This window comes from Tyto alba, unplaced genomic scaffold (assembly GCF_018691265.1).
Source record: "Tyto alba isolate M040663 unplaced genomic scaffold, T.alba_DEE_v4.0 Super-Scaffold_9, whole genome shotgun sequence".
NCBI lineage: Eukaryota > Metazoa > Chordata > Aves > Strigiformes > Tytonidae > Tyto > Tyto alba.
In genome coordinates, this window is record NW_024881330.1 from 25,650,136 (window position 1) to 25,665,030 (window position 14,895).

Here is a 14,895-nt window from a genome sequence, read left to right on the forward strand (position 1 = left end):
GGACAGCACCTGGTTTTGAGGGGCCTTCTCTCAACAAGCGTTTCACATGTACGCAAAAACCCCCCAGGTTTCTCCCATGGGACTTAGAGAAGTGTGACCATTTCTTTTTTGCTCTAAACAGCCCGCTATAGAGCGAACTGACCGAGGGCACAATCCAGCCCGCGTAAACTCTGTTGTTAGGCCTAGTGGGGTAGGGAAAGGAACCTTTGCATGCGTAGTCGTGGCCGAGTGGTTAAGGCGATGGACTAGAAATCCATTGGGGTCTCCCCGCGCAGGTTCGAATCCTGCCGACTACGACCGGAGTGTAAAGCGTCTGGACTTCGGGTTTTTTTTTTTTTTTTTTTTTTCCACACCCCCCTCATTCTCGCCTCACCGAGGATGGCGGAGCAGTAGACGAGGCGGGCCGGGGGGCTCGGCGGCGGACGAGACCCACAGGCGCCCCCCCCCACACACACACACCCCCCGCCGGGAGCGGAGACACCGCCCCTGGGCGGTGCGGGGCCGCCTTGGCAACGGCCGGCGGCGGCAAGATGGCGGACGACTTGGATCGGTTACTGGACGAAGTGGAGAGGCGGCTCTGCCGCCTGCCGGGGCGCGGGGCGGCGGGCGGCTACCGGCGCGGCGGCGAGGCGGCGGCGGCGGCGGCGGCGGCGGAGAGCAGGTCAGCGGTCCCGCCTCGGTCCCGGCCCCCGCCCGCACCTCCCCGCCGAGCGGGGCGGCCGCTGGTGTGGCGCGCGACCCGCCCCTCCCCCGGCCGGGGGCAGCCTCCGGCGGGACCCCGCAGGAACCGAGAGCGCCGAGGTCCGGGAGCCGAGGCCCTGGCCGGCAGGCAACGAGTGTATCCCGTAGTCCTTATTTGTAAACACCCAAGTCGTGTGCCAGCGAGCTGAGTTACTTCAGGTAGTCTTTGTCTCTTGGGAGTATCCCAGCCTTGGATTAAATATGGCGTTAAAAGCTGCGCTAATTTGCTTGTGAGTTAGGATCGTGGTTACTTAGCTCTGTAGCTGACCTCGTGATATATATAAAATATCTATAAATCTTGCGACTTAGAGCAGGAAGAACTTTAGCAATAGTACAATCGAACATTTTGTTCTGTTGATGGTTCGGTCATTTATGTATTCTGTTCATACCTCTATTAACTCTGTCTTCTACAGTAAGCACTTAACTTAGACTCTGCATTTTTGTGTATCCGCTTCAAATTCCGCAATTTTCAGAATGGTGGTCTGAACACCAACAGGTTTGGTCGTGACAGGATCACTGCTGCCAGGCGCTCTGCCACACAGCTGCCTGCCCCCAGGTTTCCATCCCAGCTCGCAGTTTTCCATCCCTGGTGTCTCAGACTCCGGTTGGAAGGCCTGTGGACCGGAGGGGTTTGGTCAGATATCTCCACGGGTGGGCTGCAGAGCACTTACCCAACAGGCGTCTCAGGGTCCCTCTCAGGCAAGGATCTTGAAGAGCCAGATGATTAATACGAGACCAGCAAGCTCACTGCCTTTGGCCACATGGCTGGACTTCCCTGTTGTTTGCGTAATGGTTCGATGGGCACCAAAATTTAGTCAATCTAATTACAATATTTTTAAAAATCACAGTTTTCTTCTTTCTCAGCAGTAGACGTGTTCCAGATTGGTTGATGCAGTAGTACTACAGGTCTCCCTTTCTTTGACAAAGAGTTAGCAAACAGCAGACTTCAGTGACAAGATTCCACACTTGAGTGAAAACAAAGTGCAGGTGATCTCTCTAAATGCATACAGTTTGGCAGGAATTCCTTCAGAACCCCTGCAGTTGTATAGCATGAGGAGAGAACCCTCTCTGATCTTTTTATATTCCTGCGGCTGAAGATTAATGTGAAAAATCAGGGCTGTCCAATTTGTTGCTTGGTAAGTGCAGCGTGGGTTATATTATCATAGTTTTATTCAGGGTTGGATGTGGTTGGAAATAAAAACCAATCAAAAATAAGACCTATGGTGAGACAGTTCAACAGGGACTGAAAGGCGTCTCTGTCCAATCATGATGGCCTACCTTAGATACTGCAGAAGTATTAGAGGAAAAAGTCTGTAACTAATTTTATGTTTTTTACTTACAATTCTGAGAACTGCTATGGTCATGATATAAAATTAAGGCTGATTTGTGTGTTTTTCAGGTCAGCCAAACTGTTAATGAGTCCTGGCAGCAGTGAGGAAGATATAGACGACATTATTGATGAAATCTGTAATGACAGCAGCTTTACCAAAACACCACTGGTGAGTAGGAGTCTGGAGAAATGCAGAACAGATGAGTTCAGTGATGGAAAGAAAAGCACCATCAACTAAAACTGGTTTAAAGCAAAAAAATGAACTAAAACAAGCTGTAGGATAAACTTGGAAAAAAGCAGAAAGGAAAATGCAACAATCCTATAGTGAGAAACAGGAGAGATATAAAGAGATGGTCTTACCCAGCCAGTAACAGGCAATTAAATGAAATGATAGTTCAAGATAGAGCATAGTGTCAAATATCACAGAATCACAGAATGGTTGAGATTGAAAAAGGGACCTCTGGAAGTCATCTAGTCCGACTGCCTGCTCAAGCAGGGCTACCTACAGCCCAGGACTGTGTCTAGACAGCTTTTGAGTATCTCCAAGGATGGAGACTCTACAGCCTCTCTGAGTAACCTGATCCAGTGTTTGACCACCCTCACAAGAAGTAAAGAAGTTTTTTCATATGTTTAACTGGAATTTCTTGTATCTCAATTTGTGTGCATTGCCTCTCCTTCTGTCAATGGGCCCTGCTGAGAAGAATCTGGCTGCATCACCTTTATTCTTCCCCATAGTGTATTTTTAAACATCGATAAGATTCTCAACCCTTGTCTTCTGCAGGCTAAACAATTCCAGCTCTCTTAGCCTCTACCTGTATGTCAGATGGTCTAAATCCTTAATCACCGTTACGTCCATGTCTCTCTTGTACTGGGTACAGCACTCCAGACATGTCTGTAAGGCCGTGTCTGAACTACTGTGTCGAGTTCTGGGCTTCCCAGTACAAGACAGAGATAGAGCTACTGGAGAGCCTCCAGGAAAAGGCCATGGAGATGATTAAGAGACTGGAATACCTTTCATATGAGGAGACACTGAGAGAGCTGGGACTGTTCAGCCTGGAAAAGAGAAGGCTCCAGGGGGATGTATCAATATGTGTAAATACCTGATGGGTAGAGTAAAGAAGGGGCCAGACTCCTCTGTAGTGCCCAGTGACGGGGCAAGAAGCAATGGACACAAACTGAAACACATGAAATTCCATCTGTACACAAGAAAACACTTTTTTACTGCAAAGGTAGTCAAGCACTGGGACAGGCTGCCCAGAGAGGTTGTGGCGATTTTCAGAACCCAAATGGACACAGTCCTGGGCAAGCTGCTGAAGCTGACCCTGTTTGAGGTATCTCAAGAGGTCCCTTCCAACCAAAATGATTCTGTGATTCTGTCTCACCAGTGCTGAGCAGGGATGAAGGATCACCTCCCTTGATCTGGTGGCAACGTCCCTCTTAGCATAGCCCAGGATGATGGCTCATGGGCAGCTTATCATCAACTGAATTTCTCACAGCCTTCTCTGCAAAGCTGCTTTCTACCTAGCCAGCCTGCAGTCTGTTCTGGTGTATGAGGGTTATTCCTTCCCAGGGTTGGGAGTTTGCATTTTCCTTTAGTTGAGCTAAGTCATCATTTGACAGCAGGAGATGGAGATAAAGCCACAAATTTACATTGTCAAGACAGAGTGATAGAAGACATTAAAAACAGATACTCATTTAGGTATCGTCAGTAGAAAATTGTGTTACTTATACTTCACAACCCTCTATGCAAATCCTCTTACTTTCACGAGTCGTGTTGGTTTTGCTTTGTCTGTCTTTGATATCTCACAGAGTGGCTAAACCTGAGCCAACAAAAACAGTCATATACCACAATACGTATGTCTGAGTGAGAGAGAATTATGTCGGTAAATTTGTATCATTTGATCATTTTATATCCCTACAACTTCCCCTTTAGGATCTAGAAATCCAGTATTCTAGAATTCAAGTAAACTGTTTTATGTGCAACAAACAAGAAACTTTTCAAAGGTACTTTATCTTTTCAAATAACATAAGTTCCTGATGTGTCTTCAGTAAAACGAAAGCTCAAAAACATTGAGGGAGAATGTTCCTAAATTAAAACTGTTTTTAAAAGCAAAATTATTAAAAAGAGGGCACAAAATGCTAAGCCTTGATTGTAAAGTCAGTGATATGTGGTGTTGAATTCCTTCAGGCAGAGCTGGGAATTCAGTATGGGAAGAGAAGCCTTGTTCCTCATTTATCTGTTACTTCAGCAGCTTTTGTCCCAAAGATCCTCACAGAAAGCTGAGCAAGAAACTTCCCAAATTCTTAGTCCCTTTCTTCTGTGACTGAGATTTTATGTCTCCTGCTTATTAAGTAAACCAGAATATAACCTTGCTATAATGCTGCCTTTTATTCTTTGATTGCTTTTTAAGTAGAAATCGAAGTCTAACACTGCAAGTCTCACACCTGAAGGAAATAGTGCTGTTGCACGGGCTCATAGGAAAAGGTAAGTGAAAAATGTCTTGGCTAGTTGACCATACCTTGATTATAGTGTGTCAGTCTGATAACGTTACTACTGTTTAATCTGTTTGACATTAACTAAGAAAGAAACTGAGTATTTAGAGAAGCATTCTTTTTAAAGAAAAATAAAGATAAACAAAAAGATAATTTTGAAGAATTACTAATGTGCTTTCATGTGGTGAAAATTATTTATTATACATTTATTAATTATTTAAGTTATTGAACAACAGCTTCCTTTCCCTTGAGCGGTTGTTGTAGTTTTTCTTTGAACACCTTGGCAATGGAAATTTGAAAATTCTGTAGTTTGTAAGCATTGGGATGCTTTGCCTATATTTAATAAATATTGGTTTAGAAATACTGTGTTGTTAAACTAGGAGAAGCATTGTACATTCAAAAATGTTTTGCTATAATTTAATATTTTTAAATGAAATCCATATAGGTGCTGTCCAGTGTACCTGGGTGGAAGCTCTTCACCATGTGGCATAGGAACAAATATTTCAAAAAGGTAGGAAATGTGGAAAAAAATGTTCTATTTGCTTTATCATTATTTTATTCACAACTATGTTTTTTGTGGTGGCACAGAGCATTTGAACTGGACAGGACGCCTTACATTCATCTAAACATGTGTCTGCCTGTAGCTGCAGTTGAAGTCAGCTGGTCCCTTCCAGTCCTCTGTTGTTGACTACTAGATCTTTTGTTCATCTGAGGAGTTGAAAGATGTGTACAAATGAGCCATGAGACTCCAAAAATCAGCAACATGTAGTTAAGGAAATTGCTGCTGTAGAGTATTGTTATTTTTCCCTGCCTCTTTTCAGCTTTCTGTGGTGCTTAAATCTGGGCTGGTTTAAATCATTCCAGAGCAGAACCTAAACTGAAAATAGCCAGACTGCTTTGCAGCAGAAGCTGAAACTAATAGGAGAAATGCTTTAAAGAATTATCCCCAACGTCCTATAGAACATTGTTGCATTTCCATTTGGGATTTCCAGTAGTAAGTAACTGTGCACTTGATGCGTGTTTGGATGCTGGTCAGGTGCCATACCAGTGAGGAAGAGCAATAAGAGTATATTAAGAGAATATCAGTTTATTTTATGTGTTCAGTGAGGTTAGGAACCTGTAAAAAATAATACATGATCATATAGTTAAAACACAAACCATAATGTGCCAGAGATGTAAAAAAATGAAGAATACAGGGTAACCTTGCTTCTGGTATTTCTGTGTGGGCGCTGTACTTTAAAACAGCTATGATCTGTGTAGCTTCTCTGATTGTAATAAGCTCTTGGAGCTTTCTGTTCTTTTTTGACCAGAACGTGTGATCAACTACGTTGTACTGCTTGTGACTTCTGTGTATCACTTTTCAATGACTACATCTGGGATCAGTCCTGTGATTATCTTTTTTTCAGGTATGTCTGAGGTGGGTTTGGTATTAGTATTGCGTTACTGCACTTTGGGGCTTGATAGGAATGGGAAAGGTGAAAAGTTCTGAGCACTCCTGTATCACATAAAAACAAATATGTGTGCAACCTGTCTGGGCATCAGGTGGGAAATTCTGCAGAGCAGGGGATGTAGTAACATCTCCCATAATCTGTTTTCATGCCTTTCCATTTCTCTCCCCATCACTATCTCTCTCTGCTTTTAAAAATAATTCCAGCTTCGTGGATCAAAAGGCATTCGGACTGCTGAAATAAGCAGATAATGTGTGATGGGTTGGCCTCTGGTGTGGCACTGCAGGATGCCTACAAAATGAACAGACTGTTCAGCACGTAGTTCTCATCATACCTTCAGTCATGAAGTGCTTGTTTCAAGTTGTATTTTCTTTTTTCCGGTATCAAGTATTATGCTGCCATGTTCAGTGAAAATCAAATAGTTTGATTTCTTAACAGACTTCTTTTTAATCAAGGTTTGATTAAATGGAGGGGTGAATTTTTTGTTTACTTGTTATATATTGCGATGTCTTTGACTTTAATTATTTCAGTTATTTTTGAGGACTTAAAATTGAGAAGTTCCTATTTCCAATTTCTCTAAAATTGTATCCAGTGCCAAGACTAGTGAAGGGTAATGTAGTAGGCATGCTTCTAATACACACATAGAATTTGGATTCCTCTTATTTTAGTAAAGTCTCTGTATGCACCATTAACTGATGGAGGTAGTGGATGTGTTCAGAATATGTGCTTGGCCACCAGGGGGTGGGACAGCCGGAGTAGAACAGTAATGGATTATTATTTTTCTTGTATTACATGTTAGGTTTTTCCTGTATTTTCTTTCCAGTTTTGAAATCTGTATTTCTCTTTGAATGCATATCTTATTTTTTCCCATTATTTAAAGCAGCATTAAAAATACAGTGCTGTACTAGTCTCTTGAAAGGAGTTTGGTAGCTGGAAAGGTTAAATAAAAATATGATTATTTTATTTCCTCAAAGTCTAAATTATTCAGTCTCTGAGATCTTGAAATCAATAATTTAAAAAAAAAAAAAAAAGACGTAAAAGGCATTGGTTTGAGATACTTGTAACATTGATTAAAATCTGTAACCTTTAGCGAGTTATTTAGCTATTTATTTTGACTAACCTGATTTTTAAAGAGTAAGCGTGAAGATTAAACATTTGCCTTCCATGAATAGATGTCTGACCTCTTTTTCTAAAAATTCTTCCTTTAATGTTTGTTTTGGGTTTCCTTTATTTAGCTGGGCTTGTTAATGTTGTGTTTGAGCAATTCAGTGGCCAGTAATTGATGGCCAGGAGGAGGTCATGAGAGCAGGGGTAGTTAAAATGCTAAATGTTCACTTGTTTTTGAAACAACTTTGTTTTGTAATAGCTATGCTGATTTTCCATTTGTTGTGGTTGATGCTTGCACATGGATTATTTGTGGTTTGATGTACATTCTTCCCTTTCATAGCCATTTAATTTCAGTCACTTTAACAACCATCCTAAGTAACAATTCCCGATGAAAAGTTTAACACTGTCATCGTAGCCATTCTGCATAGGGATTTTTATAGTAAGTCAGATAAGATAAATACATTTTTGGATAATTTCTTCACACGAGAATTAACTCTACCTGATTTTCTTCCTCTTACTCTGGAGGCTGACACAGGGTCTCTAAACCTGACAGAAAACATTGCTTACAAAAACATCAAACTCCATTTGATCTGAGAATACAGCAACTACGCACCAAGACTGCTTGTCTTGGAAAGGAAAGAATTGTGTTCAAAACAGAATTTAAACATATCCCTAAATTAATTCATGGCAGTGGTACTCAGAGATGTTCTCAAGAGCTTTTCTGAATTGAAATGGCTTCATTAATCTTTTTCTTTAAAAAAAAATAAATACATGATTGTAAACTGCATTCACTTGATTGACAGGAATAACATGCCTGAACTCAGTAAACTTAGAGCGAAGATGATAAAGAAGAAAGGAGCACGAGCATATGCTTGTCAGTGCAGCTGGAGATCCATTGATGAATTAACTGACCTCCAAACAGACCAGCAGCTTCGGTGGGTTTGTGGTAAACATGCAGAATGAAGTCCTTTTGCGTGTGGTACCTACTTGTGTGGAAATAGGGTATAAACTTAATTTGTTTCACACACAGTTTTCTGAAAACAGATGGAAACGTGAGTACTTATATCTAGAAATAGATTATAACACCCAACTTCAACCTGAAAACTTTTTTCAGTTTAACTGTCTTGCAAGCAATATGGGCAGTTGAATTATTAGAAGAAACAACCAGTTTGGAGGCATTACAGAAGATAAATGAGGTTAAAGCTCACACACAGTAGTGTTAAAGAAAGGAAGAGGAAATCAACAGATTTAGGCATGGGGCAAAGCACCTTGAGACTATTCCTCATATCTAGCAGAGAGCCTTATTTCCTGTATCTGCAGAAGCTTGGACTCAAAGTGGTGGGTTGAGTTGCAGCCATGATGCACAAGCGTATGAATTTCTGCACAGAAACTAATACTGCTGTTCTGCTTTGCTCATAGCTGTTAATGGGCAGGTGGTTTTAGATCTCTTAAAAAATTACAGCAACATCAGCTCTCACCTCAAAGGTTTCAGTGCACCCCAGAATTTTACTTTCTTTTACCTACCAGTAGCCAAAAACTGCAGGTGCTGGAAATTTCCTTCCAGTTCCTACTGCTTTCTTCAAAACACTTTCTGCTGATTAAAGACTTTTACCACAGTGAATTTCTTGAACTTCCCTTCAGCCTTTACTGCAAGAAGCGAACAAGTTATTGTGCAATTATTAAACATTGTGCAATTTTAAAGAGTCTCTGAAGAACATATGACTGTCAATATTTTTAAGGGGCAAAAGGGTCCAGGCTTTTAAGAGTGAGAAAATATATGACCCCACTGATGTTCAAATTTGGATTTTTTTCAGTTTCACTTAGATTTCACTTCAGCTTTAATTCAAAATGCTACATATTCAGAAAGTGTAACTGTCCTGTTTCAATACACTCCCTTCCCCCAGTAACATCATAAAACTACTTCCAGTATCATGTTACTTGGTGAACTGTCTTGATTACAGTTAATGTCTGTATAGTTCATGAGCTCTTTCTTTTCATTATAAATAACACACAAGATGGGTTTGGGTTTTGGGTGAGCAGAGAGGAAGGAAAGGATTACCAGTCCTGGCAATTACTACATTGAAAAGTGTCTCAAAATGAGAAGTCTGTCAGTATTTTTGCTATGCAGTATGTGATACTGTACAGATAAATGCAAAATTAATTACTTTGTGCAATTCTAGCTCTAGAGAACCATGTCTTTTTTTGTGAAGTTTTGCTCATGGCCTTAATCTGTACATTGTCAATCTGCCGTTTTTCTGAGTTTTTCCAACACAATTGCATGGTCTTTCTTAGAGAGGTCACCTCTCAGATCTGTCGCTTTGTCTGTACCCCTCTGAAAGAGCAGATCCAGGTAGTGACCAGAGGCATAATGTACTCTGCACCCTGCTCACCTTCCCCCTTGGTGAGAGTATTTTTAGAACCTGCAGACGAGCAGTGTGCCCGGGAGGCCTGGCAGTGCTTACGTCCACAGCGCTTCGGTGCTCTGGGGTGCGTGTTCCAGTGCCACATGCAGCCTTGCTAGTAGGTTCAGAGGTGAGTTGGCTTTGGAGAGGTACTACTTGGCATAGTGATGTAGATATATTTAGGGTCATGTATTGTTTTCAATGCAATTGGTGTTTCAGGCTGAAGTTTTAACTGCTAGAGTCTAAAACTGCAGGTTCAGGAGACAGAAAGACCCAGAGACCAGCTGACCGATGCTCAATCAGCTACTGGAAGAGGTCTGCTTGCCTCTCCTTTGTGAAGAGATAGCCCCGGTGTGGACTGTAAGCAGTAGGTGTTCCTGGGTTTTCTTCAGGTGGGCCTGAACAATTTACATTCCTAGAGAACATGGCTCATGGTAAGAGAAGAATCCAGCAGTAGTATGTAATTTATGAACAAGTTCTAGTGAAGAAGAAACCTACTTTCCGTTCTTCTTCTTGAAGAAGAATGCATTTCAGAAAGTGCTGAGTTGCCTTGACTTGCCTGTTCCAAGGCCATTTGAAACTGATGACCAGGTATCCCCAGAAGATGCTCTTCTGGCCTGGATTTGCACTGGAACTCATGCCACATGTAGGGAACAAGTTGGGCTTGCAACCTGTGAGCAGGAAACGGGGAAAATCCTAACACCTATCTCAGTTCATGAGACCAAGTCTTACGTGACTTGGAAAAGGAGCGTGTCTCCTGTACCCTGTTTTAAACAGAAATAGTCATCCTCTCTGGAACAGTTTGTACTACCAAGTGTGTGAAGCAAAGCATGTGGAAACAAAAGTTCAAGGCATCCATTCTAGTGATTTTTATGACAACGAGACAGCCAGCAGCACTTGGAAAGCGGAGGCCAGGAAGGAATTGAGAGAAAAAGACTGAGTGTAGGAGAAGTAGAAAGGATTAACACCAATACCTATTGACAATGTTAGTCAGCATTTCTCCTAGGTCACCTCATCCCTCAGTCTTTTGTTAGCCCGGAGAGTTGTGGAAAGAGAGCTCTCTTTCTGGGTAGAGATTGTTGTTAGGCCGTTGTATCATTAGTGCCATTAAGACTGCACTCCAAGCGCTGCAAAGGTTAGAAGATAATCTTTATTGGTAAGCATATGTGGAAACCTGAGCGTTCCCCTGGAATCATCGTATTTATTCAAGTGTAGTTACTTGTTCCTGGCCTTGGTCAGAATGGTGGGCTGTGGCAGCTCTTTGTCCAAGTGAAGTTTTAAAGAAGTGCAGAAATAGTGCTTATTGTATTAATTTTCATTACAGAACTTAGTATATTTCTAGATCTGATAACAGCTAGTCTGTCATTAAATATAATTATTTCGTTGGAAATATTGGAGTGGTATTAAGTATTTGATTTCCCTTCCTTTGCTTTCTTCAGTTCTGTGTTACAAACCGCAAAAAAGTCCTCAAATAAAAAGAATGTAAAGAAAGGTAAAATTAGAGCTTGAATGTTCATTTGATGAAGGTATTGTAAGATTGCACAAGGTTTCAGAGATGTAGCCCAGACCCTAACTGATACTTCCGTGTCAGTTATCTGAGATGGCAGGGATTATGTAAAGAATTTTGTTGAAGAATGCCATTCAGCTGTTGTCAAACGGAAGTACTGGAGAGCAGTTTTGCTAAGTATAAATGTGACCATTGTTTTCCTCCAGTTTTTTTGCTTTGGAAGTAATAATACCATTTCTGTTTGTAAAATGGGCAAGGTGAAAACTTGAGACTTTCATTTTACTTAGGTGATATGCTTGGAAATTTTCTAGCCTGCAGCATTAGTCTGCAGCAGATCTCTCAACAAAACAAAAGCAATGGAGGATGACAAAATGAGAATCCATGCAAAAGCATTCACTTGGAAACATATCAGTGGTTTAATGTCACACCAGCTTTTCTAAAACTGTGTTCCTGCAGTGTTTCTGGATAGGAATCCAATTCAGGTGTACATAGTACATTTTTATAGCTTTTCTTTATCAAATGTTAATGTGCTGTTCTGACTATATCTCACTTGTTTTACCTGCAAAGCATGGAGGGTGTCTGACCCAGGTGCTGAATGTAACTCAGAAGAGTAATTATTAAGAATCTTGTCCTCCCATTAAATTTAACTTGCAGAAGCATAATAGCATTACATATTGGAAGATCTTCACTGTATAAAATTGAATAAAGACACTGCTTTTTTTTGTTTCAGTTTTGTATTTAAGGTACTTTGCAAATGCTAGACACTGTAAGCTGCCACTTGTTGAAAGACCACTCGGTTCTCTTGTGTCCTGACATGTGAGTCTTTGGGTCACGTAACCAGCACATACGGTACTCGCACAATAGGAGAGGGACTGTGTCGGGAGCTGTGTGGGCAAATTTTTCTCCCTGCCAGACTCTTTTAGCACAAGACCTGACCAGTTTTTTCTGTTGTGTGACACCCAATAACTGCAGACAGGCCAACCTGTGGGGGATGGAGAAAAGGAGTGTGAGGTGCTGCTCATTCGTGAGGACCACATATGATGCCTCCAACTGGACACGTGTGCTTCAAGGAAAAGTATTTTTCAAATGTTGACACTTCAGTAAAATGAAAAGTTGGAACAAATCTGAATTGTGCGTTGTGTGAATTCTATTGTGTTGTTCCTATCCAAGAGAAACCTTATAAAAATGATGGAGGACCATGTTTTCTCTCAGAAGGGTTATGAAATGCTCTTAGTACAGAAACATTGTCCAACTCATAAAAAACAGTGAGTACTGTTGTGTGTGGTTTCTCACATCAGTGGGGATGCAGCAAACACCTGAGAGTGAAATGAGCTTCAACATTCTTTACCAGGTAACATGAGGAGAGCACATTAAATTATAGAGCGCTCATAAAGGTGGATGCATTTACATTTCTTGGATCTTTACCTAGGATAAAAGGTGAAGCCAGCGGCTGTGAAAGGTGACATAAACTTCTTGCAGAGTGGGATGCTGGTACCTTTGTACATCAGTCAAGGCAGGTTATCACTAGCATCATAAGGAGGAGATCAATCAAGGAACCACAGCATGTGCTCTCCCCTGGATCTCGCTGTAGAAAACCATTCTTAGTGCCAGGAAGAAGTTGCTGTACATATGGGAGTTGGAACAACTCTTGTTTCTCCATCATGAAGAAATGCTGCATGGCATACATTAGAGTAACAGACACAAATATTTCCTGTACTCCATTCTGAATTTGGACTCCAGGCATTGGTGCTATTCAGGCAATAATTACTTCCTGGACTTGGTGGGCAGCGTGGACTCGGTGAGGACACACAGAAAACACCCCCTGACTCAGGAGTACTCCTGACTTATTTACAACTTGTCACAAGTGTCACGGTACACCACTAGAAGACAGTGCCCATGTGTATTCAATTCACATTGACAACTTTTTTCTGTTGTGTTAGAAGTGCTTTAGATGTCATTTAGGGTAAAATGTGTTTATACAATCTAGTCTGCAGAGGGCAGAGCAACACCACTGAGCGATAGGCTTCTGCTTCACTAATACAAGCTCATACTTTTTTATTTTTTGAATAATGAAGGTTTACGTTTAACTGACCACAGCTTCTCACATTTGTCTGCTATTTGTGTGATTATAAGTGGGGTAGCCAGATCTATGGCAACTCCACTTGGTTTTTGTGTGACTTCATCCAAAGGTTCCTTTAGAGGTCCTTGACCAGTGCTAAAGCAGATTAAATTTTTTAGCTGCCAGCTAAAGTGTGAAAACTGAGTCTCTCTGTGTGTGTGTATGTAGGTATATGTATGTATGTTTCTCCTCTAATAACATCAGTAGGAAAACTAAATCATGTCAGGATTTATCTTTCATCCTGCCCAGATTAATTTTCCCTGAAAAGGTTGTTAATTAGTTTTGTCAAGTAGAGGTTGTGTACGTTAGGATCTTCTAACATTCACTACAAAATTTATATGGCACATCACCCACGATGTGAAAAGATGGCAGATCTTGAAATAGTAAAATGCCAAGATTTAGAAATACCAAAAAAATTGTTTCTGTCTATGTAGGAAAACAATGTAGACCAGAGATGCTGCAGAGCAGTCAGAAATGGCAGTGAGAATAGTCCAGAGACCTGCACCCTGCAGTTACTCAGCCACGAGCCATGGCTAAGGTTTTGGTGAAGCCTCACTCTCTGAACTCTTTTCTGGTTCTCTGGGAATCCAGAAAGTGTGAATGTATAAAGCAGATTTATGGTGGATGGAAGTAAATGTGATCTCTGATAACCAGTGGAGTTGTGTCTATTTCTGTACAAGTGATGAGGTGCTTTTAACTAGAAGCACAAACATCTAAAGCGTGTAACTAGAGTTTGCTTATTTCACTGGTATAGGGAGTATCATCTAAATTTAGCCTAGTTACACCATAGGTGAGTGATCTCTGTAACAATTTTTTACTTCCTTCCTTCTAATAGGAGAAATAGTTGAACAAAAAGTTTAGTAGGGAAAACAGGAACAAGCAAGGCTGAGTAGCACACTGCAAGAGGTTCCATATAGAAAGGTTTTGTGAAAACATTTTTCAGGCAAGAAGTAAGCCATTGGTTTTTGTTTGCTTCTGAACTAAGGAAGACACACCTAAGTGAAAGAAATAAAAATAGCATGCTGCAGGGAGATGTTCAAATGCCCATAATTTGCCACAAGCAAGCACAAAACTTCATATGGGAAGTGTCCTTTCTAGGAGACTTTAGGATTGCAATTCCAAGGGCTGGTCCAGAAGATGGGGATGAATCCACGTCCCCCTCCCCATCCACTGCCCTTCTGTCACTTCCATCCCAGGAACCTGAGCTGCATAGAGAAGCAAAGTGCAGGAGGCACTTCATCCTCAGGGGGTACCAGCTGGCTTCCACGTGAGGATGCTGTGGAACACGAGCTGTGTATGGTTCATTTGGGTTTGGGGTTTTTTTCCTCTAAAATTTGTGAGGAGGGTTTCCCACAGTATTTTTAAACATTTTCTGGTGATAGGTTTTACATATAAGAGTTAAGGTAATCATATATTCAGATATTAAGATATAAGAGCTAAGATATTCAGGGCTGCTAAAATCCTCTTAGCCAGTGGTTTGTAACTGTTATTCAAATATAAGCAAATGATCTTGAAGATTTTCATGAGAATTTAGTGAAACTGAAACCCTCACAGCCTCAGAGCTTATACTAAAGAACTGGGAAGCAAAAAGGAGGAAGACATTTTCATACTGGTCAAACAAATGCATAATATTCCAGCTCCAAGTAGCTTAAATACATCTATTTAAAAATGTGGTTGTCTACAGAGGGGAAAAAAAATGTTAACTCCCTCTTGAATGGTGGTAGGTTATTTATAAAGTATCCAGAGAA

At 41.1% G+C, this 14,895-nt stretch overlaps 1 protein-coding gene and 1 non-coding gene across 5 annotated transcripts; both read left to right on the forward strand.

Moving 5' to 3' along the window:
* The first annotated feature begins 214 nt into the window (after nucleotides 1-214).
* Nucleotides 215-296, forward strand: TRNAS-AGA. The gene has a single exon. It is a non-coding gene; the product is annotated as a tRNA-Ser (tRNA).
* Nucleotides 297-400: 104 nt separating this feature from the next.
* On the forward strand, nucleotides 401-12,135 carry CFAP418 (cilia and flagella associated protein 418). Of its 4 annotated transcripts, none has more exons than XM_042786243.1 (7): nucleotides 401-661; nucleotides 2,141-2,240; nucleotides 4,486-4,556; nucleotides 5,010-5,075; nucleotides 5,875-5,970; nucleotides 7,923-8,054; nucleotides 12,001-12,135. In XM_042786243.1, exons 1-7 carry the CDS (start codon nucleotides 531-533, stop codon nucleotides 12,119-12,121), a joined length of 717 nt encoding a protein of 238 aa, XP_042642177.1. In that variant the 5' UTR covers nucleotides 401-530; the 3' UTR covers nucleotides 12,122-12,135. The 4 variants fall into 4 exon arrangements, with proteins under 4 accessions (XP_042642177.1, XP_042642179.1, XP_042642178.1 ...); XM_032988013.2 differs by lacking the exon at nucleotides 401-661 and adding an exon at nucleotides 764-900; XM_042786245.1 differs by lacking the exons at nucleotides 7,923-8,054; nucleotides 12,001-12,135 and adding an exon at nucleotides 6,219-6,841 and having other exon boundaries at nucleotides 403-661.
* Nucleotides 12,136-14,895: the final 2,760 nt, after the last annotated feature.